Source organism: Dipodomys ordii, unplaced genomic scaffold (genome assembly GCF_000151885.1).
Source record: "Dipodomys ordii isolate 6190 unplaced genomic scaffold, Dord_2.0 Scaffold1, whole genome shotgun sequence".
Taxonomy (NCBI): Eukaryota; Metazoa; Chordata; class Mammalia; order Rodentia; family Heteromyidae; genus Dipodomys; species Dipodomys ordii.
This window is the reverse complement of record NW_012267217.1, coordinates 63,312,067-63,328,663: the sequence shown is the minus strand read 5'-3', so window position 1 is coordinate 63,328,663 and position 16,597 is coordinate 63,312,067. Positions and strand designations below refer to the sequence as shown.

The 16,597-nt window shown below is 46.6% G+C and overlaps 1 protein-coding gene across 1 annotated transcript in view; it reads right to left on the bottom strand.

Annotated features, from left to right (window-relative positions):
- Positions 1–16,597, bottom strand: part of Efhd1 (EF-hand domain family, member D1) — an 80,963-nt gene that overhangs the window by 35,467 nt on the left and 28,899 nt on the right. Inside the window, exon 5 of the mRNA XM_013022320.1 lies at positions 7,790–7,937. Within this exon, the coding sequence (XP_012877774.1) occupies positions 7,790–7,937 (148 nt within the window). The remainder of the gene's footprint in view (positions 1–7,789; positions 7,938–16,597) is intronic.

Below are 16,597 nucleotides of genomic sequence, written 5' to 3'. Positions count from 1 at the left end.
CAGTGGTAGAGCGCTTGCCTTGCATGCCTGAGGCCCTGGGTTCGATTCCTCAGCACCACATAAGCAAAAAGAAAAAAGCTGGAAGTGGTGCTGTGGCTGAAGTTGTAGAGCGCTAGTCTTGAGCTGAAGAGCTGAGGGATGGCACCCAGGCCCAGAGTTCAGGCCCCATGACCAGACCCCCCCCCAAAAAAAAAAGAAATAGAGACTCACATATTTTTCTGCCCAGGTTGACATCAAATCTTGATCTTCTGGATCTCAGCTTCCTGAGTACCTAAGGTTACAGGTGTCTCATAGGTTCTATTTTTGCATTATCACTTACTTCTCTCTCTCTCTCTCTCTTTTGTCATGGGCTTGAACCCTGAGCTTGGGCACTATCCCTGCACTCTTTGGCTCTTGCTCTACTGCTTGAGCCACAGTGCCACTTCCAGTTTTCTGGTGGTTTATTGAAGATGAGTCTCACGGACTTTCCTTCCCGGGTTGGCTTTGAACCGTGATCCTCAGATCTCAGCCTCCTGAGCAGCTAGGATTACAGGTGTGAGCCACCGGCGCCCGGTGCTTACTTCTCATTGTTAAAAGATCTTCCAAGCTTTTAGTATGTTTTAGGTACATTTTAAATACTTTTACTCTGTCATCTACCAATTAAATTATGTTCATGGTAATTTATTTTTTGAGATGGGGTCTTGCTATATTGCTTGATCTGGTCTTGTACCTGTGACTCAACTGATCCTCCAGCCCCAGCCTCCTAAGTAGCTGGGACTACAGATGTGTGACACCCTGCTTGGCTTGCTTATGGAATTTTTGCACTTTAAAACATTTTACACAAACACTATCCAATCTTTTTACTTGTTCTCACCAGAGTTAAGCTTAGCAAAACATTTCTTGCCACTGAGGTTACACAAACACTCACCTGGGTTTTCATCTACTATTTTTATGGCCTCTGTTTTTTAAAAACATGTAAATATTTAATCTTTGAAATTTATTCTGCTCTCTCTGGTGAGGGTAAATCATTAACCTTATTTTCTACCAAATAGTTACTTAGTAAATCTTGTGCTATTTATTGAATAATCTATCCTTGAATCTTCCTCCAGATTCAAAATGTCAGATCTAACAAATGAAACTTTGAATTGATCTACAGGATACATTTAAAAAAAAAAAAGGAAATTTTTTTTTCCTGGGAGAGAAAAAAAGAATGTACTCTTTACTTGAATGTCCAAAAAGAATGTACTCTTTACTTGACTTACACAACTTGAACCCCTCTTTGTACACCATATTATAATATTTTATTTATTTATTTATTTGTTTGTTTTTTGCTGGTCATGGGGCCTGAATTCTGGGCCTGGGTGCCGTCCCTCAGCTCTTCAGCTCAAGGCCACTTGAGCCACAGCGCCACTTCTGGCTTTTTCTGCTTATGTGGTGCTGAGGAATTGAACCCAGGGCCTCATGCATGCAAAGCAAGTGCTCTACCACTGAGCCACCTTCCCAGCCCAATACAATAATTTTTTTTAAAAACCCTCAAAAAACTCATAGTCAGAAAGGTGTTTTACTTTTCCCTTAGCAGAAAGAGGAGTCTCATTTTGACATTTCACATAATATATCCTGATCAAATTCACCCCCCATCACTCTCATTTATCAACTTGCACTTTTTTTTTCTTTTTTTGTTGGTCATTGGCCTTGAACTCTGGGCCTGGACACTGTCCCTCAGCTCTTCAGCTCAAGGCAAGAACTCTACCACTTGAACCACAGCACCACTTCTAGTTTATTGGTGGTTTATTGGAGATAAGAGTCTAATGGACTTTCCTGCCCGGGCTGGCTTTGAACCACGATCCTTCAGATCTCAGCCTCCTGAGTAGCTAGAATCACAGGCGTGAGCCACCAGCACCCAGCTACTTCCAACTTCTTAAAACAATTTTGGGCTGGGTGCTGGTGGCTCACGCTTGTAATCCTACTCTCTCAGGAGGCTGAGCTTTGAGGACTATAGTTTGAAGTCATCCTGGGCAGTAAAGTCCATGAGACTCTTATTTTATTTTTGCAGTTGTGGGGCTTGAACTCTGGGCCTGGGTGCTGTCCCTGAGCTCTTCAGCTCAAGACTAGCACTCTACCACTTGAGCCACAGCACCACTTCTGGTTTTCTGGTTAGTTGGAGACAGGAGTCTCATGGACTTTCCTGTTCAGGCTATCTTTGAACCACGATCCTCAGATCTCAGCCTCCTGAGTAGCTAGGGTTACAGACATGAGCCACTGGCACCTGGCCCCATTAGACTCTTATCTTCAATTAACCACCCACAAAGCTCAGGCTTGAGGTGTGGTCTCAAGTGGTAGAGCCATCCATGAACAGAAAAAGCAGAATGAGATGGAGAGACCCTGAGTCCATGCCCTGGAATTGGAGGAGGAAGGAGTGACTTGTGTACTTTCTGTCAATTATACTTGCTCTGAGAAAGGGAGAATGCCATAGTAACAAATGATTTCTAAACAAACCTTTATCCATAGCTTTTAAAAATCTGATCTAGGGATAATATTCTGTCATTTTTCATTTTCTAATGCAGTTAGTTACATCTTTTTACATAGCTTCATGGATTCCACCTATTAAAATATAAAAATGCCTGGGCACAGGTGGCTCAACTGCAATCCTAGCTCCCTAGGAGGCTGAGACCTGAGGATCTCAGTTTGAAACTAGCCCAGGTAAGGAAGTCCATGAGACTCTTATTGCCAAAAATTTACTAAAACAGCTGAAAGGGGAGGTGTGGCTCAAGTGGTAGAGCACTGGCCTCAAGTAGATAGGTTAGCATGAGTGTGAAGCTCTGAATTCAAGCCCTATTACTTGCACATATGTGTGCATGCACACGTGCATGCTCACACACCCAATTACCTCAAAAAGTTATTATATTCAAATAACCTGAAATATCATGACTCCGCAATTACAAACCATGATGATAGCCCATGGCAATTTATTGGGTAAGCAAGTGTGAAAAGCTAAAAGATACATACAGCTATTCTAAGTATTAAATGGGTTCTGTGTGTGTGTGTGTGTGTGTGTGTGTTTTCTCGTGCTAGGGCTTGAACTCAGAGCCTGGGCACTGTCACTTGCTTTTTTAGTTAATGAATTTGGATTTTCAGTTAATGTTACCAGTACATACCACAGCATTCTAGATCATAAAATATAAGACAAGGAAGATAATACCTTTACAAAGTCTTGCAACTCTGTCAAATCAATACAGTACTGTGTGTGTGTGTGTGTGTGTGTGTGTGTGTGTGTGTTTTGAATTCGGGGCCTCAGGCTCTTGCTTGGCTATTTTTCTACTCAAGGCTGGCACTCTACCACTTATCTGTATCTCCATTTCCAGCTTTTTGCTGGTTGGTTGGGACTTGTCCACCCAGGCTGGCTTTGAACTGCAATCCTCCAATCTCAGCCTCCTGAGTAGCTACGATTACAGGTGTGAACCACCAGTGCCTTGCAGGATGAATTCTTAACTAAGTCCATCAAACTTAAATGGCTGTTCAGTCATCTTCCTGTTCTCTCCCAAGGCAATTCAGTGGCTATTTAGTTCTTTAAGTAACCATGATTTTACCTGGCAAGCAACTAAGATGATCCTTACTACTTATTTTTCCAACTGAAAAGACACCATTTTCCTGCAGCTCTAAAACAGTGACAGGACAACCACTTCCACAGACTTCCCAGATTCCAACTTGAGGGTTGGGCATGCTCAGGCCTCTTCCTTCCAGAGGGCAGTGTGCTGAGTGAGTCGCAGCCACCGTCACAACCCTTAAAACTTCAGGGGTGCTCAGGCCACTGTGGACACTGCCAGAGACTAAGCGAGGACAAGCCAAGATGCCCTGAGACTTGTAGTTCTGCCAAGTTTAGGGGCCAGTGTGGACGGATAGAAATGCCAGGTTCATCCTGCTGCAGCGTCCAGCTCTCTCACTAGAGGCCAGCAAAGACTGGGTTTGTGATAGATCGTCAGAGCCAGGAGACTGGCTTGAAAAAAGAAAAAGTGTGTTAAAGGAAGCCAGCCCCCAGCCGTGGGACCAGGGCCAAGGGGAGGGAGGTGATGGTAGAGCTCCAGCTTGGAAGAGGCAGCAGCAGCCAAGACCCCAGTGCTGTAAATGTGATTGGTGGGAAGGGAAGCAATGCCAGTCCCTCGGCACCCTGCTGGCTGCTCTAATGCCAGTACGGGTGTGGCTCCACTGAGCCTGATAGGGAAGCATGATCTACAACAGAATGGTGTCCAGTGATGGGGGATGTTTAAGAAGCAATCAGGTCACCAACACATGCTGGTGGCTCATGCCTATAATCCTAGCTACTCAGGAGGCTAAGATCTGAGGATCGTGGTTTGAAGCCAGCCCAGACAGAAACGCACCTGAGACTCATTTTCAATTAACCAGCAGAAAGTGGGAAGTGGAGGTGTGGCTCAAAAGGTAAAGCACAAGTGGAAGGAAGGAAGGAAGGAAGAGAGGGAGGGAGGGAGGGAGGGAGGGAGGGAAGAAGGGAAGAAGGAAGGAAGGAAGGAAGGAAGGAAGGAAGGATAGGTAGGTAGGTAGGAGGGAGGGAGGGAGGGAGGGAGGGAGAGAAGCAAGGAAGCACTCATGCAAGCAAGCAGGTCATTAAGTGGGCTCAGGAGGCTGGGTATTGTCAAGCGAGTTCTGCTTCCTCGCCCCTCCACTGCTTCCCCTCATCCACTAACATCCGGCGCGCCTTGGCACCTCCAGCCATGAGCGGAAGCAGCACCAGGCCCTCACCAGATAGCTGAGCACATACCAGCAGCACCATTCTCTTGGACTTCCAGAACCACAACCTAAAATAAACCTCTTTTCTTTCTACACAATCCAGTCTCAGGTATTCTGTTAGAGCAACAGAAAGCAGACTACACACCCACCTGTCCTAAGCATTTCATTTCCAGAGTGTCCCCACCTCGCTGCCCTGGAGGAGGTGGCCCTCCATACCAGTGTTCTCATGGCCTGGGAAGTGGCTCAGGAAAGAGGGAGCACCACTCTAACTTAGCCCCAAGCAGTGCTGAGGGCTCACCCCATCCCTGACACTTAGTTCTTCACAGCTATAGCAGGGCTGAAAGCGTTTGTGTTCTGTGAACTGGAAACATTAATGAGGTCCTCACAGGTTTGTTGTTTTTTTCTTTCCCAGAGGTATGGCTTCTGGGCTGTTAGGTCCCAGGGTCCATCCAGGTATTGGTACCCATTCTGCCACCCCAGCACATTACCAAGAGCAGCCCCATCATAAATCAAGGGTCCCCCAATCCTAACCAGTCAAAGAAGGAAGAAAAAAAAAAAAGGAAAATCCAACTCAAGCTGGACATATTTGGCATTTCCATTTCATTACAGTCACTCAGTGCCCTGAAGGACAATTTCTCAGACTGCCCAGCCTTGCTTGTCTTGCTATTTATAGTTCACAAAGACAGGAATGTGGTAGAAGACGTGGAAAAAGGTCCTGGCTGTGACTATAAGGACAGGGCAGGGAAGGGAAGGGAAGGAGGGGAGGGGAGCAAAGAGACAGAAAGAGAAAGAGACCGAGAGAGAAAGCTCAAAAGCTTCTTCAGCCACAGCCATGGATGCTGATAGATTGAAGAGATTGTTAACTCCCTGGTTCTGGCTGCTGAAGAAACACGTTCCCCGTATTAGATCTCATAGGTTGCTGATGACTAGAATAAACCAGTTGGCTTAAGTGAATAGGAGATATTCATGAAACAAAAAGATGTCTAAAGAACTCAAGGGTAGATCCAGGCCTGTAATCCTAGCTACTCAGGAGGCTAATGTGAGGATTTCAGTTCAAAACCCAGGCAGCAAAGTCCATGAATACTCTGTATCTCCTATTAACTACCAAAGCCAGAAGTGTAGCACTAGCCTTGGGCAAAAAAAGCTAAGTGACAGCACTCAGGCCCTGAGTTTGAACCCCAGTACCACCAAAACAACAACAACCACATACAAACTCAAAAATAAAACAAAACAAAAAACTACCCATCTTTGGAGACTGCCAGATGTGGATGTCTACCATCAGCAGGGAATGGCCACACTGGAAGCTGACCAGAAAATGGCAAGCACATTGTGGGCATTATGTCTAAATACCCCCAAAACCCATCTCCTGTGCTGTTCCAGAAGTCACAAAGGTGGGGACCAAAGTTGAAGCTCCCTTCCCTGAGGCAAAACCCCCCAACGTCCCATACCCCAGGCCAACCCAGGCATATCCCATACAGAAAGCAGGAGAGGGTCAGCAGGAGGCAGGAGAGACCTGCTGTGATGACAGGGGCAGGCGGCAGCCCGCATGCAGCCCTGCGCTGGACGATCCTGACCATTTGGCCCCCTAGGTCCTTAGCTGTGAATGCAAAAGCTGGACACCATCACCCAAGGGCTATGCCACACAGCTTTCCCATGATCACACTAACGAGAAAAGGGAAGAGCTCTCATACCATACTTAGGATCCCAGAGTGTGGGGTCCCCAAACAAGTGGTTGTTTGTGCAGTGGATGAGTGGGTGGTGAATCGTAGTGGGGTGTCATTGAATCTCATTCAGAAGAGGATCAGATTACATGTACTGATGAAGAGATGTATACACTGGGCTTCCCTCCAGGAACCTCCCTGTGCTTAGTAATCTAGACACCCCCCACCTCCCCACTCGCATAAAATAAAGAAACCAGTTTTTTTCTGGTTTTATGGAGATGTCATTATATAGACATAGTTAATTAAGTCATTGGTCCCTGACGATCGATTTAACCTTCAGCCCCAGAGATCCTTCTTGTGACCACTAGTGGTGGCCAGTCATGAGTCTTCTCTTTAGCATGCAAAGACACTTCCGCTATTTCAAGAGGACTAGGAGCTGGCAGAGTGTCAGGAAATGGGAGGAAGATCAAATACAGATCACAAAGAAAAACGTGGAAGGCACGTTAGCACGTGTACCTGCTCCACGGCCTAGGCCAGGACAAGATGGCAATTTCTGGAGTTGTGTGTGATGAGCCCAGTTAGTCACAGCAGGAAGGGAGGGCTCACCTTGGTCAGTTCAACCAAAGACACCCGTCCACATAGCTAGGATTACAGATGTGGGCCACCAGCACATGACTACATTTCTTACTCTTTTGCCCAAATGCAATTCGGCTATGCATGTAGGTCTTCAGTCTGTTACCTGGGCATTTTCCCAGTCTAGCACTCGAGGTTTTGTGCTTGCTAGGCAGACCTCTACCACTAAAGCCACGCCCTAAACCCTATTTGGTTTAATTATCTTTCGGGTAAGGTCTCCCATTTATGCTCTGGTCAGCTTGGACCTTGATCCTCCTAGTTATAGTTCCCAAGCAGGTAGGATGACAGGCAGAAGCCATCATGCCTGATTTTTTTTAACTGATTGAGAAGAAGTCATGTATTTTTTGCCCATGCTGACATTTAACAGATCTTTCTGATCTCCACCTCCCAAGTAGCTAGAATTACAGATAGGAACACTTAAAGTTTTTTTGTTTTTCTGTGGTTTTTTTGGTTGGTTGTGGGGCTTGAACTTGGCCTGGACACTGTTCCTGAGCTCTTCAGCTCAAGGCGAGCACTCTACCACTTTGAGCCACAGCTCCACTTCCGGTTTTCTGGTGGTTAATTGGACATAAGAGTCCCACAGACTTTCCTGCCCTGGCTGGGTTTGAGCCTCGATCCTCAGATCTCAGCCTCCTGAGTTAAAGGTATTTTTAAAAGCAGAAATGTAGTTTGAATGTCCAAACAGCACTCTCAGGAGGCCAACCCATTGGTAAACTGCAGTTCCTCCCACCGCCACTCCCTCTGGGGGCGCTGGACCGACAGGGCATTGGTACCTCCCGGAAGCTGAGCTTGCCATCAAAGTCCTCATCCACCTCCTTGATCATGCTCTTCAGGCCCAGGTGAGTCTGCGGGGCCCCCAGCTTCTCCATCATCAGCTTCAACTCCATCAGGTCGATGAAACCATCCCGTCCAGCGTCATACCTGCAGGCGAAAAGGAAGAAACGTTAGGCCAAACACATTTTCTAGTCTCCCAATTGTGTATTGAAAAGTCACATTTGGGCAGGGTATTGGTGGCTCAGGCCTGTAATCCTGGCTACTCAGGAGGCTGAGATCTGAACATCGAGGTTTAAAGCCAGTCTGGGCAGGAAAGTATGTGAGACTCTTATCTCCAATAAATCACTCAGAAAACAGGAAGTGGTGCTGTGGCTCAAGTGGTAGAACACTAGCCTTGAGCTGAAGAGTTGAAGGACAGTGCCCAGGCTTAGAGTTCAATACCCATGACTGACAAAAAAGAAAAAAAGAGAGAGAGAAAGAAAGAAAGAAAGAAAGGTTACATTTGTAGAAATGGTATGTGGCTCAACGTGGTGCACTAGTCTTGAGGAAAAGAGCTTAGGGACAGTGTCCAGGCCTTGAGTTCAAGCTCCATGACTAACAAAAAAGGAAAGGAAGGAAGAAAGGAAAAAAGAGAAAAGTCACATTTGTATCTTGCATGTGTGCATGCACATGCACAGGTACTAGGCCTTGAACTCAGGGCCTGGGACCTGTCCTTGAGCATATTTTCCTCAAGGCTAGAATTTGAGCCATAGCTCCACTTCTGGCTTGTTGGTGGTTCATTGGAGATAAGAGTCTCACAAACTTTCCTGCCCAGGGTAACCTCAAACCTCAGATCCCAGCCTCCTACATAGCTAGGATTATAGGCGTGAGCCCCCAGCACCTGGCTGATATGAATAATTTTAAAATACAGAAAAACTATGTGTGAAGATGATCTGGGGAATCTTAAAGCTATAGATAATAGGGATTCGAAGGACAAGCAGAAAGCAAGAGAGGGTTGTTGTGAACAAAATGTTAACATATGCATGAATGAAATACCATGGTGAGATTCCTTGAAGCAATGCATATTAAAACAACAACAACAATGAATGACAAGAAAGTAAAACAGGCTCTACTGGGGTAATTACTGTGGGAGGGCACTGGGTTGACAAGGGCTATGAGAAAGGGGAAAGTCAAAGTGCTATAGGGGGATATATTGTACACATCTGTCAAAGTCAATCTCCCCCTCCTTGTGAAACTACAGCATGCTAATCAAATATTTAATTAAATAAATTGGGCTGGAAGTATAGTTCAATGATGGGTATGTGTGTGTGTGTGTATGTGTGTGTGTGTGTGTGTCTGTCTGTCTGTGTGTGTCTGTGTCTGTGTCTGTGTATTTCTGGGCCAGTACTGGGACTTGGACTTGGAGCCTTGATCTCTTTTTAGCTTTTCCACTCGAGGATGACACTGCATCACTTGAGCTTTTTGGTGGTTAATTGGTTATTAAGAGGCTCAGATTTTTCTGCCCAGGCTAGCTTAAAACCCTGATCTTCAGATTTCAGTCTCCTGAGTAGCTTACAGGTGGAAGCCACCAGCATCTGGCTTAATGGTAGGGTTTTTGATTTTTGGGTTTTTTTTTTTTTTTGGGTCCGGTCGTGGGCTTGAACTCTGGGCCTGGGCGCTGTCCCTCAGCTCTTCAGCTCAAGGCTACCGCTCTACCACTTGAGCCCCAGCACCACTTCCGGCTTTTTTCTTTCTGCTTATGTGGTGCTGAGGAATCAAACCCAGGGCCTCTGGCATGCAAGGCAAGCGCTCTACCACTGAGCCACCTTCCCAGCCCATGATTTTTTTAAAAATAAGTTTTTTATTGTGAAAATACTGTACAGAGGGGTTACAGTTACATGAGCAAGGTAATGAGTACATTTCTTATCCAGCATTGTTACCTCCTCCTTTGTTTTTCTCCTACCATCCCTTCTCTCCCACCTCCTCAACTACACTCCCCACCCCCACCTAAATTGTAAAGTTCATAGCATCTTGTACATCTCATTGTTACAGTGGGTCCACCTGTATCCCTATTTAAACATTTTGTTTTTTCCCTTCCCCTCCCCAAATTATACCAACATCAAATACAGTGAAAACAGGGGTTATACCATGGGGGAGGGACATATAAAGCAACAAAAAAATCACGTGGTACCTTATAAATACATTAGGAACAATAGCAAGGAAGAAAAAACCACTTGTGTCCTATCTTGGGGTTCATTTTGCTTAACATCATCTTATCTGACCTTTTCTGCTTGTCTCAGACATATACTAGTGATTGCAAATAACCATGGGACCTATGTTTCTTTGGGCCTGGATTACTTCACTTAATATAATTTTTTCCAAGTCTTTCCATTTCCTAACAAATGGGGCGATGTCATTCTTTCTGATGGACGCACAGAATTCCATTGTGTATTTGTTTTTTGTTTTTGTTTTGTTTCGCCTCGAACGCATCCACAAGGCCCTGGTTTCCATCCCAAGAATTTGGGGGGAGTGGTGAGAGAGCCTTTTTTAGGCTGTCGATGCACAGCGGCAGGATAAGCCAGACCTGTGCATTCAAATGGAGCATGATAATTTATGCAAAGGAATTTTCTTCAGCCATAGAAAGGAAGGAAAGCAACACCTGCTACAACACAGTTGACCTTCAAGGGCTGTCCCTCATGCTAGGGGAAGAAGCCGGTCACCCAAGGGCACACATGAGAGGCCCCTGGAATAGTCAAACGCAGAGGGAAGGAAAGCAGGAGGGCCCAAGCCAGCCTTGCCTGGTTCAGTCTGGGACAGGGGAAGGTTTGGGAGATGGATGCCAGTGTTACAGAGCAGCACTTCCAACGTGCTTCCTGCCGGGACCCAGGACACTTCCACCCTTATGACGGCACATTTTGTGATGCATATCTATTAAATCAGCCAGTGAGCCTTGTTCACCATCCATCTGCCCACCTCCATGCAGTAACAAACCCTGCCACTGTTGAGAACCACTGCCACCCACCAAAAAATGCAGCCAGCCTGTGGACAACTGGCAATCCAAGGCTGTGGGCCGTGGCATTTAAGACATCCTGGACAGGAGGTCTGAGAATTCTGACTGCTTCATGAACAGAAGCCGATCCATGCCACCCCCAGCCCCCTCAACCTCCACTCACGCATGCGCCCCCCGCCCACTCTCCCCCATCGCTTTCCTGCACCCCACATCTTGGGGTGTACCACCCTCTTCCTCCTCTGTGCTCCAGTGGCACCCACTGTGTGTCCTTTTCCGGTACCCAGCATGCACCACCCTCTTCCACTGGGCATTGTTTCCCCAAAGTTGTCTTTGCTCTCAGCGCCGGGGCCAGGCCACCCCACTGGCCAGAGACCAAAGGCCCCACACGCGGTGGCTATGTGCCTCTGAGTGAGCTCTGAAGGTCTCCCATGAGCCCCCCAAAGACAGGGTCCCCAAGTCTGGACAAGAGCCAGGTGACAATCAAGGTTTCTAGGGGTAATGAGCAGAGTTACCAATCAGCTGGTCTGGCCCCACACCTGTGTAACAAAGGCTGGAAGCAGTGATTTATATGGGCGTACTAAAAATGACTCCATGGTGGACCGCATCGAACTACTTTGTATGTTCACTTTAAATAATAAAAGCGAACTGGGAAGGTGGCTTAGTGGTAGAGTGCTTGCCCTGCATGCATGAAGCCCTGGGTTCCATTCCTCACTACCCACATACAAAGAAAAAGCCAGAAGTGGTGTTGTGGCTCAAGTAGTAGAGCACTAGAGCCTTAAGCAAAAGCAGTTTAGAGGCAGTGCCCAGACCCTGAGTTCAAGCCCCAGGACTGGCACACACACAAAAGAACTAATAAAAGCCTTACTGAGATACAATGTACATTATATAATTCACTCCTTTAAATAATTCATTCCTTTTAATTGAGCCCAGTGTTTTATTAGTGTATTCATAGGTTTCACCATCATTACTATCGAGTCCAAAACATTTTCTTCCCACTAATGGGCATACCCATTAGCAGTCATTTCTCATCATTCCTCATGTGCCATTCCATCTCCTACAAATGGCTAGTCAAAAGTCTCTGGATTTGCCTCTTTTGGGTATTTTTTTTTGTCAGTCATGGGACTTGAACTCGGGGCCTGGGCGCTGTCCCTCAGCTCTTCAGCTCAAGGCTAGCGCTCTACCACTTGAGCCACAGCACCACTTCCAGCTTTTTCTGCTTATGTGGTACTGAGGAATCAAACCCAGAGCCTCATGCATATAAGGCAAGCACTCTACCACTGAGCCACCTTCCCAGCCCCATGGATATTTCTTATCAATGGACTCAGACCACTTACAGAATTTTCATCTGGCTTCTTTCACGTTGTATAAAGTTTTCAAGGTTCACTCATTTTATAGCAACATGTATCCATCTGCTTTACCTCTTTTTTACTGCCAAGTAATATTCTAATGGTGCACACATGCTACATTTCATTTATCCATTCATCAGGTGATCAGTGCTTGAGTTTTTTCCCCTAAATAATGCTCCTTTGAGTATTGGTGTACAAGTGTTCATATAGAGCTATGTTACAATTTGGGGGAATGTATGTCTAAGAGGGTGATTTCTGGGCCATATGTTCATTTACTCTTTTTTTTCTTTTTTTATTATGAAAATACTATACAGAGGGGTTACAATTACATGGGCAAGATAATGAGTACATTTCTTATCAAGCATTGTTGCCTCCTCCTTTGTTTCCCCTTCCTATCCCTTCCCATCTCCCCCCCCCCGCCTCCCCTCCATCATTTACTCTTGAGGGGGTAGAAGCAGTGCTGGAGATTGAACTCAGGACCTTTTATATTCTAGACAGTCACACAGTCACACTCACTTACCATAATCAATTATTTCCAGACTCCCTCCTTTCCTCCCTCCCTCCCACTTCCCCCCGACCTCTGGCTTGCTTGCTCACTCTTGCTCTCTCTCTCCCTGGACTCTCACCATGTAGCCAAGGCTAGATTCCAACTCGCGATCCTCGTGCCTCTCTCCCAAGTACTGAGAATACAGGCATTTACTACCCAGCTCCTTCTCTATTTCTGAAATACAGGTGTCAAGCTGGTCCAACAGAAAACTATGGCCAACCTGATGTCAGTGCTCAGGAGATAAGGCCTTATTAGGCCTTATCTGGGGGTGACAGGTGAGTGCAGATACCAGGGTGGTCAGGTGGGGTGGCTCTTCTGGAGCTCTCTCAGACTCACTGGGGCAGATACGTGGAGGCAGAATCTAGGCTCCAAAGACTTTAGCAATTTGATATGGTATCCAATGACAAAACACAGCAAGAAACAATTTCAAGGCACTGATACAAACAGAGCACGAATCTAAGGGGCCACTTAGCAGATGAAGGGAAGAGGAGAGAGAAAAAGAAAGATTATGAGGGCTGGGAAGTCGGCTCAGTGGTAGAGCGCTTGCCTTGCATGCCTGAGGTCCTGGGTTCGATTCCTCAGCACCACATAAGCAAAAAGAAAAAAGCCAGAAGTGGCGCTGTGGCTCAAGTAGTAGAGCGCTAGCCTTAAGCTGAAGAGCTGAGGGACAGCGCTCAGGCCCAGAGTTCAGGCCCCACAACCGGACCCAAAAACAAACAAACAAACAAAAAATGAGTTTACTGGGCTGGGAATGTAGCTTAGTGGTAGAGTGCTGCCTAGCATGTATGAATCCCTGGGTTCCATTCCTCAGTACCACATACACAGAAAAAGCTGGAAGTGGCGCTGTGGCTCAAGTGGTAGAGCGCTAGCCTTAAGCTGAAGAGCTGAGGGACAGCGCTCAGGCCCAGAGTTCAGGCCCCACGACCTGACCCCCCCCCAAAAAAAGAATAATGTTGAGATGGCAAACAGCATGAAGAACCTTAATGAAAGCCGTTGCTCAACAGGAGTATGAGGAGAAGAGGGGGTTTGGGGAGAGAAGCACTAGCTGGGCTAATGAGGGTGGAAAGGATGAATGAATATAATCAAAATAGATTGTGAATGTGTATAAAAATGGAACAACTGTTGAAATTGTATTAGGCAGGAAATGAAGGATCGGGGCGGGGCAAGGGGGGAGTGACAGGGGAGTGAAGGGAAAATATTGTCTAAATGCATGGAAATGTCCCAATAAAATTCCCCCTTGCATTGCTAATGTATACTAATAAAAAATAAAAGGATTCCAGACAGTAAGCACAGAATTGCTACATGATTCAATAATTCTCCAGGGCCATAACTGGAAGGAGAATCTCAAAGAGATCTTTGTACCCCATTGTTAACTGCAGATCTATTCACAATAACCAAAAGGTGGATGATCCCCAAGGAATCCACTCATCAGCAAATGAGTGGCTAAGCCACACCAGGTACACCCATACAGTGGAATAGCATTCCGCCACAGGAAATTCTGACACAGACTTCCACGTGGCTGGACCTTGAGGTGAATTCAAGATTGGTGAGTCCACATTGTATGAGGTGACACACAGGAAAAGCACACACATTGTAGAATTCCTCTTAGATGAGGTATGAGGAGGAGTCAAATTTTCGGAGCAAGAGGCTGAGGGATGCAAAGGGAAGGTGATTGTTTTGATGGGAGCAGAGTTTCTGTTTTGCGCAATGAAGAAGTTCCAGGTCCAGATGATGGCGATGTTCACGTAACAATGAAAATGAAGCTCATGCCACTGAACTGCACATTTTAAAATAGTAAGTTAACGCCTGGGGCTAGTGTTTTACATCTGTGATCCTAACTATTCAGGAGGCTGATACCTATTGGATCGTGGTTCAAAGCCAACCCCGAGCAGGAAAGTCCATGAGATTCTTATCTTGAATTAACTACCAAAAGCCAGAAGTGAAGCTGTGGCTCAAGTAGTAGAGCACTAGCTGTGAGCAAAAAAAGGAAGAAAGGAAGGAAGGAAGCAAGCAAGCAAGCTAGCTAGCTAGCTAGCTCAGGGAGAGCATCCAGAAAACATAAGTTAATTAATTATCATAGACCAAATGAAGGGGGCCACACTTCCACCCACCTCGTGGCTCTATTGCATTCTACACAGACCCCACAAACCAGGGAGGTTGAAGCTAATCTGTGGTATGAATGGGCTAAGACCCTACATAAAGTCAGAAGGAGAAGCCAGGACCCTTGGGCCTGGGAAAGCGAAGTAGTACGTGTTGGGTAGCACAAGGACCTTCGTGGGCAGCCAGAGCCCAGCTCTGCACGTGGAAATGACCAAGACAGCCTTTAGCTCAATGCAGAGGAGTTTGCTGGCAGAACAGCTGACCAGAACTGGACCCGGAAAGTCAAGTGAGCTCTTTCTTCCAAACAGGCTGAGATGCACTGTCTTTGTTACAAGGAGTTCTAGTCCAAGTAAACAGGTTTATGGTAGTGTGGAACTTTCCAGAGCCTTCCATGTGGTCATGTGTCCAAAACTTACAAAAGGGAACAGAGCACACAGGTTCAGCCAAGCACAAAATCCTCTATGTCTGGGGACTTTCCGCTGGAAATGGTGGCAATTCAAAGTTAGAAGGTTGGCCCTGGGGTTTGGGGGAAGGGGGAGGCGTTCAATCGTAGAGCACCTGCTTAGCTTGCACAAGGCCCTGGTTCCATCCTTTATTACCCACCCAAGAAAGAAAAGATGTGGCCCAGTTAAATTCAAAAACAACAAACGGCCCCTTCAAAGGAGAGAAGTGTACATTTAAACTAAGTTTTCAGAAAAGATGAGCCATAGGTTGGTACATTGAAGACACAAATCTGCCAGTACTGCTAGCTCATGCCTATAATCCTAGGTACTCAGAAGACTGAAATCAGAGGATCAAAATTCAAAGCCGGCCCAGGCAGAAAAGTTCCTGATACTTTTATCTCAAATTAACCAGCAAAAGACAGAAGTGAAGGTGTGGTTCAAGTGATACAGCACCAGCCCTTGAGTAAAAAAACTAAGCCACAGTGTGAGGCCCTGAGTTCAAGCCTAGTACCTGCACATAGACAGACAGACAGACATACACACACACAAACACAGAGACAGACACACAGACACACACACACAAACACAGACACACACACACACACAATAAATCAGTCCAGGCATATACAGTGTTGGGTTGAAAGGAAGAGAGGAGTAGTGAAAGTCTCAAGTTTTAGGGCTACACTGGGATGATGTGGGGGTGATAAGCAAAGGTCAGGGAACAAGGCAGAGATTTGTTCTCAGCCGGATGAGAGAGGAGGGAACCATTTCTAGCTACTCTAACCTGGAGATGGCCCCAGATGCCAATGATGCCACGCCACGCTGGAGGAGGAGCTCACCCTGCAGGGCCCAGGGAGGGGACAGCCGAGCTGTCCTCAGGGCTTCTGACCCAGAAACCTTTGGTCTGGGCCCCACGCCTCAAACTCTGTCTAGGCCTAACAGAAAGGGCCCCAGTGAGAGGGGGTGCGAAATGTTTATCCCACCCCTTTGGGAGCCTGTGTCTGGAAGCAGAACTCCCTCTCCCCACCAAGGGGGCCAATCCCAGACAAGGATGAGGTGAGCGAGAAGACCCTGGGTGCACTGCACTGAGGGACCACTGGCTGGCCAGCTCCCCCGCCACCCTCTCCTCACCCCTGCCCGGGAAACGCTGCTTTCTTTTGTTCCTATTAGAAGCGTCAGCCCAGTGCCGTCTATGGAGTCTGGCAAGACTATAAAGTGACCACATCAGAGGTGTCCCCTCCCAGTAGTGCTGGGCTTCAACATCACAAGCACATCCCTGTCTTCAAAGTGACCCTTTCCAAGGGCTTGTCTGTGGTCGCTTCCTCCAAGATTTACAAGACAGGCAGGAAAAAAACCCAAACAAACAGAAGAGTGTTCATATG